Raw genomic sequence first — 24,245 nt, forward strand, 5'->3', positions numbered from 1 at the left:
CCCCGTCACAAAAAAAAAAAAAAAAAAAAAATTCCTGGTCTCAAGTGATCCGCGATCCATCTGCCTCGGCTTCCCAAAGTGCTGGGATTATAGGCATGAGCCACCATGCCTAGCCTTTTTTTTTTTGGCAGGGGTTGGAGGGTACAGAGTCTTGCCCTGCCGCCCAGGCTGGAGTGCAGTGGCACAATCTCGGCTCACTGCAACCTCTGCCTCCCAGGTTCAGGCGATTCTCCTGCCTCAGCCTCCCAAGTAGCTGGGGTTACAGGCTCCCACCACCACGCCTGGTTAATTTTTGTATTTTTAGTAGAGACGGGGTTTCACCATGTTGGACCAGGCCAGTCTCGAATTGCTGACCTCAAGTGATCCACTTGCCTAGGCCTTCCAAAGTGCTGCGATTACAGGTGTGAGCCACCTCACCCAGCCTTTTAAATTTATTTTTATGCTAACTTTACAGCATATATTTTCCACTAAACCTACACATGGCCTCCCCATAAAACAAACTCAGATATTATGTGACAGGAGCATGTTCTTTCCCAGATGAGAAGAGGATTCATATCTTATTGATCCAATGACGTTTAGTCAGATTTCAGCATGGTTGTGACAGCTACCATCCTGTTTCACTTAGACATAGAAAGGACATACTATAGAAAGGAAAGGGTTTGTGTACTAAAGATAGGAAGAGAAAATTCCTTCTTTCCCTCTTCCTTTTGGACTTCTGTCTCCTAAAAGCTCACTCTAAATTTTGTCAAGCTTTTTTTTTTTTTTTTTAGCTTTTTGTTTGTTTGTTTTGTTTTTAGAGACAGGATCTCACTCTGTCACCCAGTCTGGAGTGCAGTGGCACAATCATGGCTCACTGTATCCTCCAACTCCCAGGCTCAATTAAGGCTCAAGTGATCCTCCTGCCTTACCCTCTGGAGTAGCTGGGACTGCAGACATGTATCACCAGACCCAGCTATATTTTTTAACATTTTTTTTGTAAAGATGGGGTGTTGCTCTATCACCGAGGCTGATCTCAAATTCCTGGGCTTAAGCCATCCTCCTGTGTCGGCCTGCTTAAGTGCTGGGATTACAGGCATGAGCCACTGTGCCTGGCTGATGCATTTTGCCAAGCTACCATCATATCCCTCCAGTATTTGACTTAATTCTATTTGTAAGCAAAAGACAAACAGATCACATGAGGGTACATGTGGAAGACAGAAGATTTTTTTTTCTTTGAGTTTTGCTCTTGTCACCCAGGCTGGAGCGAAGTGGCGTGATCTCGGCTCACTGCAACCTCTGCCTCCCAGGTTCAAGCGATTCTCCTGCCTCAGCCTCCTGAATAGCTGGGATTACAGGCAGCCGCTACCACACCCGGCTAATTGTTGTATTTTTAGTAGAGACGGGGTTTCATCATATTGGTCAAGCTGGTCTCAAACTCCTGACCTCAGGTGGTCTGCCCGCCTTGGCCTCCCAAAAGTGCTGGGATCATAGGCGTGAGTCACTGGGCCCAGTCAAAACTGAAGATTTAAGGGAGCGAAGTGTGGAGGTTACATGGGGTTATTTGGAAATATTCACAAACGTCTCTTTCAGATCATGTGGTTTGATTTCTTACCCACTTGAATGTGGTGTGGCCACATGACTTTCGTGGACTGAGGATGTCAGGGAAGTAAATTCACTTTGCCATACTCTCTCTTCCTCCTCAGTGGCCACTGGGAACGTTTCACATGGGACCACCACAGCAGCCTGGGTTCCAAATTGCGGACAACGTGAAACAGATTCAGTCAACACACAACAGACTTTTAGTGCAACCAAGAAGTAAGTCTTTGCTCCTTTAATCCTCCAAAGTCTGGTGTCGTTTGCAACCACAGCACACCCTAGCCAGTATGGACAGTTACGGAAGGTTGAAAAGAAATTCTAAAAATGCAACTATCTATCAAAATTCTTTGAAGACACTTGAGGATCCCTTAGAGTTAGAATCTTTCTGAGAACATTAGCTACGCTGAACCAGTAGGATGCAAATTGTTATCGTTAAAAATTTTTGGCTGGGCGCAGTGGCTCAAGCCTGTAATCCCAGCACTTTGGGAGGCCGAGACAGGCGGATCACAAGGTCAGGATATTGAGACCATCCTGGCTAACACTGTGAAACCCCGTCTCTACTAAACAATACAAAAAACTAGCCGGGCGAGGTGGTGGGCACCTGTAGTCCCAGCTACTCGGGAGGCAGGAGAATGGCGTAAACCTGGGCGGCGGAGCTTGCAGTGAGTGGAGATCCGGCCACTGCACTCCAGCCTGGGCGACAGAGCAAGACTCTGTCTCAAAAAAAAAAAAAAATTTTTTTTTTTATAAATCTATGTATCTCTATTATTATTAAACAGAATGGTAGGGGGAAGGGAAGGATAGGGAGAGATTTGGTTGTTTTTTTGAGATGGAGTATCATTCTGTCACCCAGGCTGGAGTGCAGTGGCACGATCTCAGCTCATTGCAACCTCTGCCTCCTGGGTTCAAGTGATTCTCCTGCTTCAACCTCCTGAGTAGCTGGGATTGCAGGCATGAGCCACCACACCTGGCTAATTTTTGTATTTTTGGTGGAGACGGGGTTTNTTTTTTTTTTTTTTTTTTTTTAAAGACAGCATCTTGCTTTGTCATCCAGGCTGGAGTGTGATCATGGTTCACTATAGCCTTGACCTTCTGGGCTCAGTTGATACTCCCATTTCAGCCCCCAGGTGACTGGGACTACAGGTGCATGCCACCACACCTGGCTAATTTTCGCATTTTTAGTAGAGATGGGGTTTCACTATGTTGCCCAGGCTGGTCTCCAACTCCTGGGCTCAAGCTATCTGCCCGCTTCCGCCTCCCACAGTGCTGGGATTACAGGTGTGAGCCGCCACGCCCAGCCAATATTGTTTTTCATAGCAAAGACTGTTCTGGCAACAGAGCTGGAGTCAGAAAAAGCAGCTCAATTGCCTCTCTGCTTTTTGGCTAAGTTGAAGAGTAGAAGAAGCAGCATCCAGCCAGGAGATGCGTAGGTCCTAGAAAGTCTTTTCTTGAGCATTCTAGATTCCACTCACCAAGCAAATGTATATCAAAGAATATGTAACGGCAAAGGTGTGTTATGTTTCCATTCACTAGAACACTCCCTTAGATCACGCTTCATCTTTATTCTTTTGGAAGCTCAGAGAATTTCCATTCATAATCTTTGTTTTGTCTTTAGCATCCTCGGTAGAGAAAAGGGCGTAGAAGTATTCTCATTTTATAGCTTAGCAAGTTGTCCAAGCAAAGCTAGAACTTACACCAGGACAATTTTTGCCTAGTGCTATTTCCACTTCTTCACACCTTCAGTTGCCATTGATCTATGACGTCATTACACTCAGTGTGTATTAAGTAACGGGGCTGGGGCCGGGCGCTGTGACTCACGCCTGTAATCCCAGCACTTTGGGAAGCTGAGGCGGGAGGTTCACAAGGTCAGGAAATGGAGACCATCCTGGCTACCACGGTGAAACTCCGTCTCTACCAAAAATAAAAAAAATTAGCCAGGCGAGGTGGTGGGCGCCTGTAGTCCCAGCTACTCGGGAGGCTGAAGCAGGAGAATGGCATGAACCCAGGAGGTGGAGCTTGCAGTGAGCCGAGATGGCGCCACTGCACTCCAGACTGGGTGACAGAGCGAGACTCCGTCAAAGAAAGAAAAGGAAGGAGGGAGGGAGGGAGGGAGGGAGGAAGGAAGGAAGGAAGGAAGGAAGGAAGGAAGGAAGGAAGGAAGGAAATGGGGCCAGCATGGTGGCTTACGCCTATAATCCTAACACTTTGGGAGGCTGAGGCGAGCAGATCGCTTGAGATCAGGAGTTCGAGACCAGCCTGGCCAACATGGTGAGACTCCCTTCTCTAGTAAAAATTAGTCAGGCATGGTGGTGGGCGCCTGTAATCCCAGCTACTCCAGACCAGCTACTCCGGAGGCTGAGGCAGAAGAACTGCTTGAACCCAGGAGGCGGAGGTTGCAGTGAGCCAAGATTATGCCACTGCCCTCCAGGTGGGGCAACAGGGCAAGATTCCGTCCAAAAAAAAAAAAAATCCCAGCACTTTGGGAGACCGAGGCGGGCAGATCACAAGGACAAGAGATCGAGACCATCCTGGCCAACATGGTGAAACCTCGTCTCTACTGAAAATACAAAAATTAGCCGGGCGTCATGGTGCACGCCTGTAGTCCCAGCTACTCAGGAGGCGGAGTTTGCAGTTAGCTGAGATCCCGCCACTGCACTCCAGCCTGGTGACAGAGCCAGACTCCGTCTCACACACAAAAAAAACAAAAAAACATTGACTGATGATTGTTGTACAACTCTGTGAATATATTTTAAGAAACCACTGAACGGTACACTTTTTTAATTGTCTTTTTTTTTTTTTGAGACAGGGTCTTGCTCTGTCTCCCAGGCTGGAGTGCAGTGGCACAATCATGGTTCACTGCAACCTCTGCCTTCTGGGTGCCTCAGCCTCCTGAGGAGCTGGGATTATAGGCACGCACCACCATGCCTGGATAATTTTGTGTATTTTTAGTAGAGATGGGGTTTCGCCATGTTGGCCAGGCTGGTCTTGAACTCCTGAGCTCAGGTGATCCACCTGCCTCGGCCTCCCAAAGTGCTGGGATTACAGGTGTGAGGCACTGTGCCCACCACTATTTTTTAAATTTTTATTTATTTTTCTGACAGGGTCTCATTGTCACCCAGGCTGAAATGCAGTGCCATGATCATAGTTGGAGCACAGTGGTGCAATCACTGTAGCCTTGACCTCCTGGGCTCAAGCAATGCTTCTGTCTCAGCCTCCAGAGTAGCTAAGACGACAAGCCTGTGCCACCACACTCAGCTAATTTTTAATTTTTGTAAAGAGGTCTCACTATGTTGCCCATGCTGGTCTCAAACTCCTGGGCTCAAACGATCCTTCCACCTCAGCCTCCCAGAGTGTTGGGATTACAGGCATGAGCCACCATGTACAGCCTGAACTGTATACTTCAAATGGGTGAATTGTATAAGTATGTGAATTATATCTCAATAAAACAGTTTTTATTGTATTTATTTATTGGTTTTTGAGACAAAATCTCACTCTGTCGCCCAGGCTGGAATGCAGTGGTGCGATCTCAGCTCACTGCAACCTCCGCCTCCCAGGTTCCAGCAATTCTCCTACCTCAGCCTCCCAAGTAGCTGAGACTACAGGCTTGGGTCACCATGCCTGGCTAATTTTTGTATTTTTAGTAGACACAGGGTTTCATCACATTGGCCAGGCCAGTCTCAAACTCCTGACCTTAAGTGATCTTCCCTCCTTGGCCTCCCAAAGTGCTGGGATGACAAGCGTGAGCCACTGTGCCCGGCCAAAGAGATTTTAAAAATCAAATAAAAGAGAGGTTGGATGGAAAAAAAGAAAATTAACATGTACTGAACTACATTCTACACGCCGATGCTTTTATAATCACCCAATTTAAAACTCACATACCCTCCAAGGGAAATATTATTTTCCGTGAAAGGATACAGAGAGCATGGGAGCCTGCCGGGGGGTGTGTAGGTGGTTTAAGGAATGGCAGAGGCTGCAACCGCAGTGGAGGAGCAGAAGGGCAAACAGAAGAAAGGCCCCAGGAGGGGAAAATAAGGCGGGTGACCACATGTCCTAGGTGGGGCAGTCCCAGCCCATGCCCGCCCTGCCAGTGAAATTATTATAACAGTGGTCTCTTCATTCTCAAGTGCCTGGAAGATGAATTATAAGATATTTATGTATGGGTTGTTGTGTGAAATGCACACACACACACACACACAGACACACACACACAATTACTAGAATCATGACACCCCGCGTCCTTAAAACAACCTCCAAGCTCAGAGAGGTCTCTCCCTGATGCCGACCAAAAGGCAATCAAAACACCGATCTCTTAACTCAATGCTTAAGTCTGTGTACTTTATTTAGCATGAAGAAAAATGGTCAAAACAATCATGCAATCCATTTCCTGTGAGATTTAAAAAAAGATTAAAATTCTTTTTTTTTTTTTGAGATGGAGTTTTGCTTTTGCTGCCCAGGCTGGAGTGCAGTGGCTTGATCTCAGCTCACCACAACCTCCGCCTCCCAGGTTCAAGCGATTCTCTTGCTTCAGCCTCCTGAGTAGCTGGGACTACAGGCACGTGTCACCGTGCCCAGCTAATTTTTTGTAATTTTAGTAGAGACGGGGTTTCACCGTGTTAGCCAGGATGGTCTCGATCTCCTGACCTCGTGATCTGCCCACCTCGGCCTCCCAGAGTGCTGGGATTACAAGCGTGAGCCACCGCACCCGGCCTAGTTTTTGTATTTTTAGTAGAGACAGGGTTTCACCATGTTGGCCAGGCTGGTTTTGAACTCCTGACCTCAAATTATCCACCCACCTTGATCTCCCAAAGTGCTGGGATTACAGGCATGAGCCACCTCGCCCAGCCTAACATAAAGGAAACAGTTTTTAAATACAAATTCTTTTATCTGATTAAAAACGGACAAAAAGGGGATATTTTTAATTTTTTTTTTTTTTTTTTTTTTTTTTGAGACGGAGTCTCGCTCTGGCGCCCAGGCTGGAGTGCAGTGGCCAGATCTCAGCTCACTGCAAGCTCCGCCTCCCGGGTTCATGCTATTCTCCTGCCTCAGCCTCCGGAGTAGCTGGGACTACAGGCGCCCACCACCTCGCCCAGCTAGTTTTTTTGTATTTTTTTAGTAGAGACGGGGTTTCACCGTGTTAGCCAGGATGGTCTCGATCTCCTGACCTCGTGATCCGCCCGTCTCGGCCTCCCAAAGTGCTGGGATTACAGGCTTGAGCCACCGCGCCCGGCCCATTTCTTTAATTATAAAGGTGAAATACTCGTTCATGTCACTTGATGTTTTTTTCTGCACTTTGTAGAGCAGGGCTGACACATAGGTAGTGTGCTCAGTCAGCTAACAATGATTTAATATTTAACTATAATTTTTTTATAGCAAAGTTCACCCTTTTCAGTGTACAGCTCTATGATTTTTTTTTTTTTCTTTTTTGAGACAGGGTCTCACTCTGTCACCCAGGCTGGAGTGCAGTGGAGCACTCTCAGCTCACTGCAACCTCCCCATCCTGGGCTCAAGCAATACTCGTGCCTCAGCCTCCTGAGTAGCTGGGACTACAGGCGTATGCCATCATGTCCAGCTCACTTTTTGCATTTTTTTTAATGCAAATGCATTAGAGAGGAGGTTTCACCATGTTGCCTAGGCTGGTCTCAAACTCCTGACCTTAGGTGATCTGCCGCCTTGGCCTCCCAAAGTGTTGGGATTACAAGTGTCAGTCACCTGCCTGGCCCCTATGAATTTTGACATATATAAAGTCATATAGCTACTATTAAAATCAAGGTATAAAACAGTTCTGTCACTCCCAGAATTTTTTTTTTTTTTTTTTTTGAGATGGAGTCTCACTCTGTTGCCCAGGCTGGAGTGCAGTGGCACAATCTCGGCTCACTGCAAGCTCCACCTCCCAGGTTCACGCCATTCTCCTGCCTCAGCCTCCCAAGTAGCTGGGACTACAGGCGCCCACCACCACGTCCGTCTAAGTTTTTGTATTTTTAGTAGAGATGGGGTTTCACTGTGGTCTTGATCTCCTGACCTCATGATCCACCCGCCTCAGCCTCCCAAAGTGCTGGGATTACAGGTGTGAGCCACTGCGCCCGGCCCACCCCCAGAATATTATACCACAGTAATCCCTAAACAGGTTCTGATGTCAAAAGTCTGCTTTTTAACAAAAAAGAAAATAAAATAAAACACAAACAAAAATAGAAATTAAAAAATTGAAAAAAAAAAACAAAGAATAAAATAATAGGCAGGATGACACCAGGTGGAATTCGAAAAAGATACTATCAGTTGGCGTCAACTATGCTACCAGTAATCATTGAAAAAACAAGTGTTTCATAATAATTATTATCATTTTTTGAGGCAGGGTCTTACTCTGTCACCCAGGCTGGAATGCAGTGGTGCAATCACAGCTCACTGCAGCCTCTGCCTCTTTGGGCTTAGGAGATCATCCCACCTCAGCTTCCTGAGTAGCTGGAATCCCAGGCATGCGCCACCATGTTCCGCTAATTTTTGTATTTTTTGTAGAGAGGGGGTTTCGCCATGTTGTGCAGGCTGGTCTCGAACTCCTGGGCTTAAGTGATCTCCTGCCTCATCCTCCCAAAGTGCTGGGATTACAGGGGTGAGCCACTGTGCTGGGCTGAGTGTTTCATAATTATTGTACTTTCTTTGCCTTTTGTACATAACAACAAATGGAGGCAGGAATGTTGTCTTTTATATTTTATGATTTGGAACACAGCATGCATTAATAGAAAACTGAAAATAATGAAATATGACTATAAGCCAACACAGTGTTTCCCGTCCCAAGTACATTTTCCTGAGAAAATTTCACTGCACTCTAATAAAGCTCAAAATCCTTGACCGTAAGAACTTGTACCACAGAATAAAATCTCCCAAAGCTGATATAGTTATTAACCATTTTCCTACTCACATCTGAAGTGCCAGCACCATTTATTGAGATGACAGATTTTTACATAGTACTTAACTTTTTGCTTTTTTATTTTGAGATGGAGTCTTGCTTTGTGGCTCAGGCTGGAGTGCAGTGGCGCAATCTCAGCTCACTACAACCTCTGCCTCCCAAGTAGCTGAAATTACAGGTGCATGCCACCACACCCCGCTAATTTTTGTATTTTTAGTAGAGATGGGGTTTCACCATGTTGGCCAGGCTGGTCTCGAACTCCTGACCTAAGGTGATCTGCCTGGCTTGGCCTTCCAAAGTGCTGGGATTACAGGCATGAGCCACCGTGCCCAGCACTTTTTGCTCCTTTAAAACTGTAGATGTAAACTCCAAAAACTTCCAAATCTCATTTTGTTTTCCCAGCAATCCTGGAGGACCTTCTGTCCTTCTAATGTAATATTTTACTAATGAAAAGTAAGTACCTAGAAAAATCTCCAGCCTACAGGTCAAATCCAGACTGCAGCCTATTTTTGTAAATTAAGCTTTATCAGAACACAGTCATTCACTTGTTTACATCTTGGCTACAGCTGCTCTCCTGCAAAGGAAGGTTTGCATGTATGTGACAAAGACCCCATGTCCCCAAAGCCAAAAATACTTACTGTCCTTACAAACAAGGTTTGCCCATCACTGATCTAGAATCTGTATCTATCCCTTACAATCTTTCATCATTTGGAATGTCATCCACTGCCTTTATGAAAACTCTGAAATCTTGAAATAGAGGCCTGGTTTATTTTTAAAAACCATTTCTAGATTTTCCTTTCCAAAGGTTAATTTTTCAGGTTTTAAAGGGCTTAGTTTTCTGGTTTTGTTTTGGTTTTCAGACAGTCTTGCTCTGTTCTCCAGATTGAAGTGCAGTGGTAAGATCACAGCTTACCATGAATGGCTAACTTGTAATTTATTTTTATTTTTTTTGTAGAGACAAGGTTTCACTATGTTGCCCAGGCTGGTCTTGAACTCCTAGGCTCAAACCATTCTCCTGCCTCAGCCTCCCAAAATACTGGAATTACAGGAATGAGACACTGCGCCCAGACTCAGGGCTTGTTTTCTGTTTTGTTTTGCTTTTTTCTTTTGAGATAGGGTCTTGCTCTATCACCTAGACTGGAGTGTAGTGGCATGATCATAGCTCCCTGCAGCCTGGGATTCCCAAGCTCTAGTGATCTTCCCACTTCAACCTCCCAAGTAGCTGGGACCACAGGTGCACACCACTGTACCCACCTAACTTTTGTATTATTATTATTATTTTTTTGTAAAGATGGACTTTCGCCATGTTGCCCAGGCTAGTCTTGAACTCCTGGACTCAAGCGATCCTCCTGCCTTAGCCTCCTAAAGTGCTGGGATTACAGGTGTGAGCCATCACACCCAGCCGCAGGGCTTAGTTTTAATTAATAAATTCTACCTGCTTCACAGCTCAGCCTACAAGTACAAACTCAAGAGTACACGATTCACCATACAACAAAAATGTATTAAGCACCTGCAATGTGAAAACCTATACTAGTGGCCAGGCGAGGTGGCTCACATCTGTAATCCCAGCACTCTGGGAGTCAGAGGCGGGCAGACCACCTGAGGTCAGGAGTTCCATACCAGCCTGGCCAACATGGTGAAACCCTGTCTCTACTAAAAATACAAAAAAAAAAAAAAAAAAAAAAAAAGACAGATGTGGTGGTGGGCACCTGTAATCCCAGCTACTTGGGAGTCTGAAGCAGGGAGAATTGCTTGAACCCGGGAGGCGGAGGTTGCAGTGAGCCAAGATCGTGCCATTGCACTCCGGCCTGGGCAATAAGAACGAAACTCCATCTCAAAAAAAAAAAAAATTAGCTGGGCATGGTGGCGCACTCCTGTAATACCAGCTACTCAGGAGGCTGAAGCAGGAAAATCTCTTGAACTCAGGAGGCAGAGGTTGCAGTGGGACGTGATCGTGCCACTGTACTTCAGCCTGGGCGACAGAGCAAGACTCCGTCCCCACCCCACCCCAAAAAAATGTATACTGATGGCAAGGAGTGTAGGGGAATCACAAGCAGTACAGTAAAGAAGCCAGACACCTGTGAAATGGGCCCAGGGCATGTAGGAATGCAGATGAATCAACTGGGAGGACAAGAGAAAGGAAGGGCCAGGAGTCTCCCCCTTATCTCAGGGGTACTCGTTCCAAGACCCTCAGTGGATGCTTGGAACTGCAAATACTGCCAAACCCTAAATCTATTATGTTCTTTTTTTTTTTTTTGAGATGGAGGCTCACTCTGTCGCCCAGGCTGGAGTGCAGTGTCGTGATCTGGGCTCACTGCAACCTCTGCCTCCCAGGTTCAAGTGATTTTCCTGCCTCAGCCTCCCGAGTAGCTGGGATTACAGGTGTGCACTACCACGTTCGGCTAATTTTTATATTTTTAGTAGAGACGGGGTTTCACCATGTTGGCGAGTCCAGGCAATATAGTGGCACCAGCCCGGCAATATAATGGGACTCTGCCTCTACAAAAAAATTAAAAATTAGTCAGGTGTGGGGGTGCATGCCTGTGGTCCCAGCTATTCAGGAGGCTGAGATGGGAGAATTGCTTAAGCCCAGGAGGTCGAGGCTGCAGTGAGCTGTTATCCCACCATTTCAACAGGGCGAGACCCTGGGCAACAGGGCAAGACTCTGTCTCAAGAGAAAAAAAAGAAGGCCCGCCAGGCGCAGTGACTCATGACTGTAATCCCAGCACTTTGGGAGGCTGAGGTGGGTGAATCACCTGAGGTCAAGATTTTGAGACCAGTCTAGCCAACATGGTGAAACCCCATCTCTACTAAAAGCACAAAAATTAGCTAGGCGTGGTGGTGCACATCTGTCATCCCAGCTACTCTGGAGGCTGAGGCAGGAGAATAGCTTGAATCCGGGAGGTGAAGCTTGCAGTTAGCCGATATCGCAATACTTCACTCCAGCCTGGGTGACAGGGCAAGGCTCTGTCTCAAAAAAAAAAAGGCAAAGGTGACAGGTATAGAATTTTCAACTTGCATCAGGTCAGCATTCAATAAGTTTTGGATTTTGGAACAGACCAAATTTTGGATTTTTGGATTAGAGGTGTTCAACCTATACATACACACCTATGATGAATTTTAATTTATAAATTAGGCACAGTAAGAAAGTAACAACAATAAAATAGAATAAGTATATCAAGTACTGCAATGTTATGTGAATGTGATCTCTCTCTCTCTCTCTCGATCTCTCTCTCTCAATATGACTTGTAACGTACTTACCCTTCTTCTTCTTGTAATGATGTGAGAATCTATGCCTGAATCTGTGTAACCATCCCTTACTCGCAGTAAATGGCTTGGTGTCAGTTTCAGAGCATCCCTTGCTGAAGTCTTGGTATAGGCTCAAGGCTTTCTGGCGCAACACGTTGCTGTCAATGGGAACACGTTTTCTGTTCATCTCTTCCACCCACAAATGCAGTGCCTGTTCCATCTTAACTAAGCACTTATCACGCACTGTGGCCGTCACTTTAGCAGTCGGAGGTGAGACAGCAAAACTAGCACGAATTTCTTTTTCCTTCTTCACAATTTCACGGATGGAAGATTCATTCTTCCCGTAGATCTTAGCAACCTCAGCATAGGATTTTTTTTCTTTCCTGATTAAGTCGAGAACTTTCACCTTTTCACTTAGAGGAAGCACTTTACGGCTTCTCTTTGGCCTATCCAAATTCCCAGCATCACTACTCTTGTGCTGTGGGGCCATTATGACGGAAAGTAAGGGTGACTTGAACACACACACTGGGACACTGTGACAGTCGATCTGATAACCGAGCCAGCTACTAAGTGACTATGGGTGTGGAGCGCCCACAGCGTGGGGACGCTGAACAAAGGGGACGATTCACTGCCAGGCTGCACAGCGCAAGGTTTCATCACAGCGTGCAATTTAACACTTATGAATTGTTTATTTCTGGAATTTTCCATGTAATATTTTCAGACCACGGTTGACCTCAGGTAACTGAAACAGTGGGTAAAGGGGGGAAAACTGTACTTCCAGGTTCCGCAGCCTGAGAATGAGAGAAGGGACTGTGCAGGCTGAAGGCGTGGGGGAAGAGCCAGGGCCCTGGGGAGCAGACGTCAGGGACTAAACAGGCAGGCAGACAGGCAGGAAGAACCGTGACCCACTCCAAATCGCCACTGAAGATTGATCCCAACTGCAAGCTGGTGCCAAGCCCCGCGTCCACGGAAGTCACACAGCCTATGATGCCTTCCTCTCCAAATGGAAGCAAAGAGGAGAAAAGGCTGCTGGAGTCTTCAACTGCAGCCGTGAGCAATCGCCAACTGGCCAGTTTCCAAGCTTACATCTAGACATCTGCTTACTTCAAATTACCAGCACGAACCTAAAACACGATTTTTTATTTTCCTTAAAACACAAAGCTTGGCCCAGCAATTCCAGTCCTTGGTATACACCTATGAGAATTGAAAACAAATGTCCGCACAAAAACGTGTACACCAATGTTCATACCAGTATTATTCGTAACAGCCAAAAGGTGGAAATGACCCAAATAGCCATCAATGGATGGAAAATCAAAATGCTGTGTATTCATATCATGGATTTGTATTCAGTCATAAAGAAGGAAAGAAGCCAGACACACAAAAAACTTGGGATGGTTCTAACCACACGAAATGTCCAGAATAGGCAAATCCATGGAGACAAAAGTGATTGCCAGGGGCTGGGGGTAGGGACAGGGTGGGGACCCGGGAATGACGGCCTAATGGGATTGGAGTTTCTTCTCCTCGGGTGCTGAAAACGTTCCGCAATTAGTGGCAAAGGTTGCACAACTCTGTGCACTGAATTATTCACTCTTAAAAGGTGAATTTTACAATGGATCTCAACGAAGCTGTTATTAAGAAACAAGAAAGCGTGGGCTTGAGGGGTGGAGAATACAGCCCTGAGAGCCTTTGTCCCCCTTTAACTCGAAACCAGAATTGCAACGGGAAATTCCCGGGCCTCGGTCTTTTTCCTTGGGAGTCTGGATTGGTTTTTCGCCAAAAAACAGATCCCCGGAGACCGTCGCGAGGACCATATCGACAGACAAAACCCACAACCTGGGCCTCTGGGCGCGCGTGACGTCAGGGGGCGGATCCGAGGCGCAGTTGCCTGGTAACAACGGCGGCCCCGCCCCCTCACCTAACCAATCAAGCGCATCCGCACGCAGCGCGAGCGCCCCACGTACACCGGACAGAGCGTGACGTCACGCACACCCCCCGCTCGGCCAATCAGGAAGGAGAGGGATGCGCGCTCCGTGCGTACGACCATTGCCCCCGCGGCAAGGCTTCCCCGCCCCCACCCTCACACCTCTGGTCGTGCCCGCGGGGACCGGGTTGGGGGGGGGCCTCGCCTCGGGGCGCCGGGGTGTGCCGGGGTGCCACCTCCCCCTGCGGTCGGGTGACCTCCCTTCCCCAGGCTCTCGGGAGTAGGACGTTCCGAAAGGCAACCCGCCCTTAATGGCGGCGGCGGCGGCGGGGGCGGGGTACGCACCTGAGGGCGCCGGGCCGGCCGCGGAGTCAGAGGCCTGGGCCACCTGGGAGCGGCCGATGGCCGAGGGCTGCGGCCGGGAGCCCTGCGTGGGGGACGAGCACGCTGCGAGGCGTGTGGGCGGCGGCCGAGGCCTCTGCTCGCCACTCGCCCTCCTTTTTCTCTTTCTTTCTTTCTTTCCCCCCTTTTCCCCCCCTTTTTTTGTTTGCTTCCTGGAAGGCAGCCTCGACTTGTGTGTCCGCAGCGCCCCAAGTGGGAGTCGCCGTTTCCGGTGCTGTCGAATCCAATTTAGCCGCGCTGTGCATTTGCTTGGAGGCGTGCAGCCCGGTCCTGCGAGGTCCAGAACCGCTCAGCCATCGCTGATTGTGGCATGGATTGCTGGCGGGGCCTTTCTCACCCCGGACACCGCCCTCAAACGTGCATGCAGTTGCTTGCTGTTATTTAATTTTCTTTCTTTTTTTTGAGACGGAGTTTCACTCTTGTTGCCCTGGTTGGAGTGCAATGACTCCATCATTGAGCGATCTTGGCTCACTGCAACCTCGGCCTCCCGGGTTCAAGCGATTCTCCTGCCTCAGCCTCCCAAGTAGCTGGGATTACAGGCATGTGCCACCAAGCCCGGCTGATTTTCTATTTTTAGTAAAGACAGGGTTTCTCCATGTTGGTCAGGCTGGTCTCAAACTTCGACCTCAGGTGTTCCTCCCACCTCGGCCTCCCAAAGAGTTGGGATTACAGGCAGGAGCCACCGCGCCTGGCTTCTTCTTCTTCTTCTTCTTCTTTTTTTTTTTTTTTTTTTTTTACGTAATTGCAGTTTGTACCTGCAGAGCAGATCACCACAAGTAACCGGTGAATCTGGGCCTTAAAGTCCTCGAGTTGTTCGTGATAAACTGCAACATCCTGTCCTGACCCTTTCTGATAGTGTGGGTGGCATCACCAGCCAATCATGGGCATAGTCGGACATTATAGTAGTCTGACTGAATTATAATTATATATATATATAGTTTTTTAGATGGAGTTTCATTCTTGTTGCCCAGGCTGGAGTGCAGTGTAACCATCTTGGCTCATTACAACCTCCACCTCCTGGGTTCAAGGGATTCACCTGCCTCAGCCTCCCGAGTAGCTGGTATTACAGGTCTGCACCACCACGCTCTGCTAATTTTGTATTTTTAGTAGAAATGGGGTTTTACCCTCTTGGCCAGGCTGGTCTCCAACTCCTGACCTCAGGTGATGCTCCCACCTCTGCCTCCCAAAGTGCTGGGATTACAGGTGTAAGCCACCGCGCCTGGCCACATATTTATTTTTAAATATCTGAGAATAAGAGAAATTGTTTACCCATGGCTCAGAATTAACGTTTCTTTGCCTTTTTTTTTTTTTTTTTTTTTTTTTTTTTTTTTTTTTTTTTGCTTTTGCTCTCTTTTGGGACAAGGTCTCTGTTACCCGGGCTGGAGTGCAGTGGTGTCATCCTAGCTCAGTGCAGCTTCAGACTCCTGGGCTCAAGCAATCCTCCTGCCTTGGCTTTCCAAAGTGCTGGGATTACAGTGGCTAATTTTTAAATTTTTTGTAGGGACAGTCTGTATTCCCCAGGCTGGTCTTCAACTCTAGGCTCAAGTGATCCTCCCACCTCGAATTCCTGAGTAGCTGGGACTACCGGCATTCACCCCCAGGCCCGACTAATTTTTTAAAAAATTGTAGAGACTGGGGTCTTACTTTGTTGCCCAAGCTGGCTTCAAGCTCTTGGGCTGAAGGAATCCTCCTGCTTTGCCTCCGAAAGTGTGGGTGTTGCAGGCATGCATGAGCCACTGCACCCAGCCTGCTTCATATTTTAAATTTTTTTTTTTTCCTTTTGAGACAGGGTCTTGATCAGTTGTCCAAGCTGGAGTGCAGTGATGTGATCATAGCTCACTGCAGCCTCAACCTCCCCAGCTCAACAAATCCTCCCACCTCAGTCCCCCTGAGTAGCTGGGACTGCATGCAGGTGCCACCATGCCCAGCTAGTTAAAATTGTTTTTCTAGAAACAGGGATCTCACTGTGCTGCCCAGGCTGGTCTCAAACTCTTGGGCTCAAGCGATCCTCCTGTCTCTGCTCCCAAAGCGCTGGGATTACAGGCATGCAGCCCCGTGCCTGGCCCACTTAGTCCTTGTTGAAACATTGCTGGGTGTTCTGCCTATTTGGTGGCTGCTGCTGGTCCTTCTTTTCCCAGCGTTTACATGGTACAGGTGTAAGAGTTCAGTGTTGGATCTCTCTGCTGTCTGCTCTCACTCCTTAGATGAATCTCCTCCAGTCTTAGAGCCTTAAATACATTTTAAGATTACATTTTCATATCGTTATGACTCCCAAATATTTATCTCCAGCCCAGACCATTCCCCTAAACTCCACATGTACTCCACTGCCTGCTTTGAAATCTTCACTTGTACAGTGACTTAAGAAAAACTTTTTTTCTCTTGGAGAATAGGCATCCCAAGAAGAACATGTCTCATGCTCCCCACACTTCTTCCTGCAGTCTTCTCCAGCTCAGTGAATGAAACTCCATTCCTCCACTTACTCAAGCCAGAAGGCTTGGAAGCATCTTATTCCTCCCACACCCCACACCATTCCTTCAGACACCTCTGGCAGCTCTAACTTTGCCCAGATTCTACCACTTTCTCTGTCTCTCTCTTTTTTTTTCTGCTATGTGTGTTGGGGGGAGAGGGACTTGCTGCGTCACCCAGGTTGGAGAGCAGTGGTACAATCATAGCTGACCGCAGCCTCAGCCTCCTGCACTCAAGCAGTCCTCCCACGTCAGCCTCCTGAGTAGGTGGGACCCTAGGCGCACATCACCTCACCCGGCAAATTTTTAAAATTATTTGGCCAGGTGCAGTGGCTCACGCTTGTAATCCCAGCACTTTGAGAGGCCGAGGTGGGCGGATCACGAGGTCAGGAGTTCAAGACCAGCCTGGCCAACATGGTAAAACCTTGTCTGTACTAAAAATACAAAAATTAGCTGGGTGTGGTGGCAGGCGCCTGTAATCCCAGCTACTCAGGAGGCTGAGGCAGGAGAATCTCTGGAACCTGGGAGGCGAAGGTTGCAGTGAGCCAAGATCACACCATTGCACTCCAGCCCGGGCAGTAGAGCGATACTCCATCTCAAAAAAAAAAAAAAAAAAATTATTTGTAGAGGCTGGGTGTGGTGGCTCACACCTATAATCCTAGCACTTTGGGAGCCCAAGGGGGTTGGATTGCCTGAGCTCGGGGGTTTGAGACCAGCCTGGGCAACACGGTGAAACCCCGTCTCTACTAAAATACAAAAGAAATCAGTGGCAGCAGGCGCCTGTAGTCCTAGCTACTCAGGAGGCTAAGGCAGGAGAATTGCTTGAACCCAGGAGGTGGAGGTTGCAGTGAGCCGATATCACACCACTGCACTCCAGCCTGGGTAACAGAGCAAGACTGTCTCTACGAAAAAAAAAATATATGTATATATTTGTAGAGACAGGGTCTCCCTGTGTTGCCCAGGCTGGTCTCAAATTGCTGTTCTCAAGGGATCCTCCTGCCTCCTTCCTCAGCCTCCCAAACTGTTGGGATACAGGCATGAACCACCGAGCCTGGCCTCTACCACTTTCTGATGGCCCCCACTACCACCTCACGAGTCCAAGCCAACACTGTCTCTTGCTATAGACTCCTAATTTCTCTCCTTAATTCTGCCCTTAATCCTCTTCCATTCTCAACACAGTAACAAGAAGAATCTTGTAAAATGTAACTCATTTCACTCTTCTCAAAAATGTCCATTTCAGAGTAAAGGTCCTAATTTACGCTTCTGTCCAAGACAAAGTAACAAAGACCAGATTTACCCTCCCAGCTGCAACAATAAACAAAAAAAATGCATGAAACAATGTGTTTTTCAAGACACTAGACATGAGGTGACAAAAGATAGTGTTGGAGAGATGGTAAATGTGAGGTGAGCTCTGCAATTGCTTAGCTGGAGAACTAAGAGGCCAGCTGACTTCTTTGGTTGTAACAGAGCTGAGTCCAGAAAGAACAAGGTAACTGCAGCTTATAAGGAAGGGTACCACAGAGAGAGTTCTGCACAGAGAGAGAACCCTAGAGATCTGCAGAGAAACCCCTGGATATGTAGCAGAGTACATCAGCACACACGTGTGACATACTTACTTGCTTCTAGGGAAAGAACCATCTGAATGCATTGAAATAGTGCTTGACACTCAGGGCCAAGAATGGTGCCTGTTCAGAATTCACAGGTCATTGGGTAGAGGACTAAGCAAGGTCTTGCCTCATTAGAGGGGAAAATCAGCCTTAGGTTGCACACTGCCTAATACCCACCTAATGGCATAACAGCAAGAATTGAATGCGTCAAATGGTTCCCAAGTAATTTTTTTTTTTTTTCTGAGACGGAATCTCACTCTGTCTCCCAGGTGGGAGTGCGGTGGCATGATCTCGGCTCACTGCAACCATTGTCTCCCAGGTTCAAACGATTCTCCTGCCTCAGCCTCCCTAGTAGCTGGGATTACAGATGTGCACCACCATACCCAGCTTTTTTTTTTTTTTTTTTTTTGAGACAGAGTCTTGCACTGTTGCCCAGGCTGGAATGCAGTGGCTGAATCTCAGCTCACTGCAACCTCCGCCTCCCACGTTCACGCAATTCTCCTGCCTCAGCCTCCCAAGTAGCTGGGATTACAGGCGCACACTACCACACCCGGCTAATTTTTTGTATTTTTAGTAGAGACAGGGTTTCACTATGTTGGCCAGACTGGTCTCGAACTCCTGACATCGTGATCTGCCCACCTTGGCCTCCCAAAGCCAGCTAAGTTTTTTGTATTTTTAGTAGAGACGGGGTTTCACCATGTTGGCCAGGCTGGTCTCAAACTTCTGACGTCAAATGATCCTTCTGCCTCTGCCTCCCAAAATGCTGGGATTACAGGCATGAGCCACTGTGCCTGTTTCCAAGTAACTTAACTGTATTCCAGAACAAAGCTCAAGAAGAGTTATGGTAATACAAATATACCCAGCTTCAAGAAAGGTAAAATTCACAGTGTCTGGTGTCCAAGCAGATTACTGACATACAAAGAAACAGGAACATGTGACCCGTAATGAGGAGAATAAACAATGTAAATCAACCCAGAACTCACCCAGATATTAGTATTAGCAAAAAGGACATTAAAACAATCATTATAACTATTTCAAATGCTCAAAAGTTAAGTAGAGGCATGGGAAATATTAAGAAGACCCAAATTGAACTTCTATAGATAAAACCTACATGAGGTTTTTTTTTGTTTTTGTTTTTTGAGACACAGTCTCGCTCTGTTGCCCAGACTGGAGTGTAGTGGCATGATCTTGGCTCACTGCAACCTCTGCCTCCCGGGTTCACGCCATTCTCCTGCCTCAGCCTCCCAAGTAGCTGGGACTACAGGTGCCCGCCACCACGCCCGGCTAATTTTTGTATTTTTAGTAAAGATGGGGTTTCACCATATTGGCCAGGCTGGTCTTGAACTCCTGACCTTGTGATCTGCCTACCTCAGCCTCCCAAAGTGCTGAGATTACAGGCGTGAGCCACCGTGCCTGGTCAAGGTTTTTTTTTTTTTTTCTGCAGCGGAGTCTATCTCTGTTGCCCAGGCTGATGTGCAGTGGTGCAATCTCAGCTCACTGCGTCCTCTGTCTCCCAGGCTCAAGTGATTCTCCTGCCTCAGCCTCCCAAGTAGCTGGGACTACAGGTCATGCCACCACGCCCGACTAATTTTTGTATTTTTAGTAGAGATGGGATTTCACCATGTTGGCCAGACTGGTTTCAAACTCCTGACCTCAAGTGATCCTCCCGCCTCAGGCTCCCAAAGTGTTGGGATTATAGCCGTGAGCCACTGCACCCAGCCTACAACGAGCTTTTTTTCTAAAAAGTACACTGGATGGGATTAATGACAAATTAGACATTGCAGAAGAAAAGGTTAATGAACTCGAAGGCACAGCAATAGTAACTATCAGAAAGAGAAAAACACACAGAGAAAAAAGAATTAGAAAAGTAAAAGCATTAATGAGCTTTGGGACAACTTCAAGTAATCTAATACACAAATAATTGAAATCTGCAGAGGAGAGGAGAGACAATTGTCTGAACATAATAAAAACTATAAACCAGGCCAGGTGCAGTGCCTCACGCCTGTAATCCCAGCACTTTGGGCGGCTGAGGCGGGCAGATCACTTGAGGTCAGGAGTTGGAGACCAGCCTGGCCAATATGGTGAAACCCCGTCTCTACTAAAAATACAAAAAATTAGCCAGGCAAGCGCCTGTAAGTCCCAGCTACTTGGGAGGCTGAGGTGGGAGAATCACTTTGAAACCCAAGAGGTGGAGGTTGTAATGAGCCAAGATCACGCCACTGTACTCCAGCCTGGGGAAGAGAGTGAGATCCTGTCTCAGAAAAAAAAAAAAAGAAAGAAAGAAAGATAAAGAAAAGGAAAGAAATTAATAACAGAAGGTGCTTGACAAATCCCCAAATATTTGGAGATCAAATAACACACTTCTAAATAAACTATGGAATAAAGAAGAAATGAAAAGGGATATTACAAAGTCTTTTGAACTAAATGAAAATAAAAAAACACGCACACGTCAGAATTGGTGAGATGCCGCACAGAACACCTATATTAGGAAAAAGGAAATGTCTTGAATTAATAAATTCAGCTACTTAAGACACAAGAAAAATAAGAGAAAATTAAATACAAATTAAGCAGGAGAGAGGAAAGAGACTCAATAAAGGTAAAATCTGAACTCGATGAAACAGAACACAGAAAAAATAATAGAGAAAATCAGTGAGCCCAAAGCTGCTTTTGTGGGATGGTTTATGAAACTGACAAACTTCTAGCTAGACTGGACAGAAAAGAAAATGAAGACACAACTTACCAATTTTAGGAATTAAAGAGATGAAATCACTGCAGATTCTACAGACATTAAAAAGATAATAAGGGAAAACTATAAGCAAGATTATGGTATTAAGTTCAACAACTTAGATGAAACGGACATATTTCTTGAAAGACACCAATTACCAAAGCTCACTCAAGAAGAAAAGGATAACCTGAATAGCTCTATAACTATTAAAGACATTGAAATTATAGTTAGGCCGGGTGCGGTGGCTCACACCTGTAATCCCAGCACTTTGGGAGGCCAAGGCGGGCGGATCACCTGAGGTCGGGAGTTCAAGACTAGCCTGACCAACATGGCAAAACTCCATCTCTACTAAAAATACAAAATTAGCTGGGTGTGGTGGCGCATGCCTGTAATCCCAGCAACTCAGGAGGCTGAGGCAGAAGAATTGCTTGAACCTGGGAGGCGGAGGTTGCGGTGAGCTGAGATCGTGCCATTGCACTCCAGCCTGGAAAACAAGAGTGAAACTCTGTCTCAAAAAAAAAAGAAATTATAATTAAAAACCTTTCTACAGGTCAGGTGCAGTGGTTCACGCCTGTAATCCCAGCACTTTTGGGAGGCCGAGTTGGGCGGATCACTTGAGGCCAAACTGGCCAATGTGGTGAGATCCCATCTCTACAAAAAACAAAAACAAAAATTAGCCGGGCATCGTGGTGGGTGCCTGTAATCCTAGCTACTCAGGAGGCTGAGGCACAAGAATTGCTTGAACCTAAAAGGCGGAGGTTGCAGTTAGCTGAGATCATGCCACTGCACTTCAGCCTTGGCAACGGAGTGAGACTCTCTGTCTCATAAAAAAATGTGTATGGAATCCCAAGGGATGATGAATAGCCAAAATAGTTTCTAAAAGAAAACACAAAATTGGATGTTTCACAGTTCCTGATTTCAAAACTTATTACAAAGCTACTGTAATCAAAACAGGTTGGTACTGGCATAAAGGCAGACATATGGAATAGAATAGAAATCCAGGATATAAACCCTCACACGTATGGTCAGATGATTTTTGACAAGGTTACGAAGACCATTCAATAGAGAAAGGACAGTCTTTTCAATAAATGGTGCTGGGAAAACTGGATAGCCATATGCAAAAAAATGAAGTGGCATCTTTACCTTACCTTGAATGATATACAAAAATTAATTCAAACTGGGTGAAAGAGCTAAATGTATTAGCCAAAATTACAAAACTCTTTCCCTCTCTCCCTTCCTTCCTTCCTTCCTTTCTTTCTTTCTTATTTTTTTTCTTTTTTTGAGACAAGGTATTGTTCTGTCACCCAGGCTGGAATACAGTGGCACTATCATGGCTCACTGCAGCCTCAATTTCCCAGGCTCAAATGATCCTCCCACCTCAGCCTCCTGAGTAGCTGGGACTACAGGTGTGTGCCACCATGCCCAGCTAATTTTTATTTTTGTTTTTTATAGAGACGGGGTCTCACCATGTTCCCAACATTGGTCTTGAACTCCTGGGCTCAAGTGATCTGCCCACCTTGGCCTCCCAAAGTGCTGGAATTACAAGCTTGAGCCACCATGCCCAGACTATACAACTCTTCAAAGCAAATGGGGGAAATTTTTGTGACATCAGATTTGGTATAGGTATATTGAACTTCATCAAAATGGAAAAATTTGTGCATCAAAGGACACCATCAACAGAGTCCCACAGGATGTGAGAAAATATCTGCCAATTTTATATCTGATAAGGGATTAATATCCAGTATATATAAAGAACTCCTATAACTCAACAACAGCAGAAACAACAATACCCCACACAACCCAATTCTAAAATGGGGAAAGGGGCTGGGAACGGTGGCTCGCGCCTGTAATCCCAACACTTTGGGAGAACAAGGCAGGAGGGTCACCTGAGGTCAGGAGTTCAAGGCCAGCCTGGCCAACATCGTGAAACCCCATCTCTACTAAAAATACAAAAATTAGCCTGGTGTGGCGACTCACGCCTGTAATCCCAGCTACTCAGGAGGCTAAGGCTGGAGAATTGCTTGAACCTGGGAGGCAGAAGTTGCAGCGAACTGAAATTGTGCCACTGCATTCCAGCCTGGATGACAGAGTGAGACTCCGTCTCCAATAAAATAAAATAGGCAAAGGGTGTGGTGGTTCACGCCTGTAATCCCAACACTTTGGGAGGCTGAGGTGGGCAGACCACTTGAGCCCGGGAGTTCAAGGCAGGTGGATCGCCTGAGCTCAGGAGTTTGAGACCAGCCTGGGCAACATGGCAAAACTCTGTTTCTGTTTAAAAATACAAAATTAACCTAGCGTGGTGGTGCTTGCCTGTAGTCCAAATGACTCGGGAGGCTGAAGTGGGAGGATGGCCGGGAGTGGTGGCAGGAGACCGGGAGGCAGAAGTTTCAGTGAGCTGAGATTAAACAAAAAAAGGAATGAAATTGTGCTACATCTTACAACATGAAAGCACCTTGACAGCATTATGCCACATGAAGTAATACAGACACAAAAGGACAAATGTTGCTTTGGGAGGCTGAGATGGGAGGATTGCTTGAGGCCAGGAGTTTGAGATGAGCGCGGGCAACATATCAAGATAACATCTTTACCCCCGCAAAAACTTTATCTATCTATTTATTTATTTATTTATTTATTTATATTTTTTTGAGACGGAGACTTGCTCTGTCGCCCAGGCTGGAGTGCAATGGCCAGATCTCAGCTCATTGCAAGCTCCGCCTCCCGGGTTCACGCCATTCTCCTGCCTCGGCCTCCCAAGTAGCTGGGACTACAGGCACCCGCCACAGCACCCGGCTAATTTTTTGTATTTTTAGTGGAGATGGGGTTTCACCGTGTTAGCCAGGATGGTCTCGATCTCCTGACCTCGTGATCCGCCCGTCTCAGCCTCCCAAAGTGCTGGGATTACAGGCTTGAGCCACCGCACCCAGCTATTTATTTATATTTTTGAGATGGAGTTTTGCTTTTGTTGCCCAGGCTGGAGTGCAATAACACGATCTCGGCTCACTGAGGCCTCCGCCTCCCAGGTTCAAGCAATTCTCCTGCCTCAGCCTCCCGAGTAGCTGGGATTACAGGCACCTGCCACCATGCCTGGCTAATTGTTTGTATTTTTAGTGGACACGGGGTTTCACCATGTCAGCCAGGCTGGTCTCAAACTCCTGACCTCAGGTGATCTGCTTGCCTCCACCTCCCAAAGTGCTGGGATTACAGGTGTAAGCCACCGTGCCTGACCAAAAAAATTTATTTTTAAAGTTAACTGGGTGTAGTGGTGTGTGCCCATAGTCCTAGCTACTTGAGAGGCTGAGGTGGGAGGATCCCTTGAGCCCAGGAATTTGAGGCTGCAGTGAGCTGTGATCGTGCCACTGTACTGCCTGAGCAACAGAGCAAGACCCTGTCTCTTTAAAAA

At 46.8% G+C, this 24,245-nt stretch overlaps 2 protein-coding genes across 2 annotated transcripts in view; one reads left to right on the top strand and one right to left on the bottom strand.

The window, feature by feature from the left end:
• Positions 1–14,417, bottom strand: part of GTF2IRD2B (GTF2I repeat domain containing 2B) — a 67,172-nt gene extending 52,755 nt beyond the window's left edge. Inside the window, exons 1-2 of the mRNA XM_017849887.1 lie at positions 13,992–14,417; positions 11,738–12,919 (exon numbers count right to left, since the gene is read on the bottom strand). Coding sequence (XP_017705376.1) covers positions 11,738–12,215 — 478 coding nt within the window. The 5' untranslated portion in view covers positions 12,216–12,919; positions 13,992–14,417. The remainder of the gene's footprint in view (positions 1–11,737; positions 12,920–13,991) is intronic.
• The window catches only part of RCC1L (RCC1 like), a 58,404-nt gene continuing 48,116 nt past the window's right edge, over positions 13,958–24,245 (top strand). Inside the window, exons 1-2 of the mRNA XM_017849888.1 lie at positions 13,958–14,102; positions 14,208–14,259. Of these exons, the coding sequence (XP_017705377.1) occupies positions 13,958–14,102; positions 14,208–14,259 (197 nt within the window). The remainder of the gene's footprint in view (positions 14,103–14,207; positions 14,260–24,245) is intronic.

The sequence above is a fragment of the Rhinopithecus bieti genome, unplaced genomic scaffold, assembly GCF_001698545.2.
Source record: "Rhinopithecus bieti isolate Rb0 unplaced genomic scaffold, ASM169854v2 scaffold_31823, whole genome shotgun sequence".
NCBI lineage: Eukaryota > Metazoa > Chordata > Mammalia > Primates > Cercopithecidae > Rhinopithecus > Rhinopithecus bieti.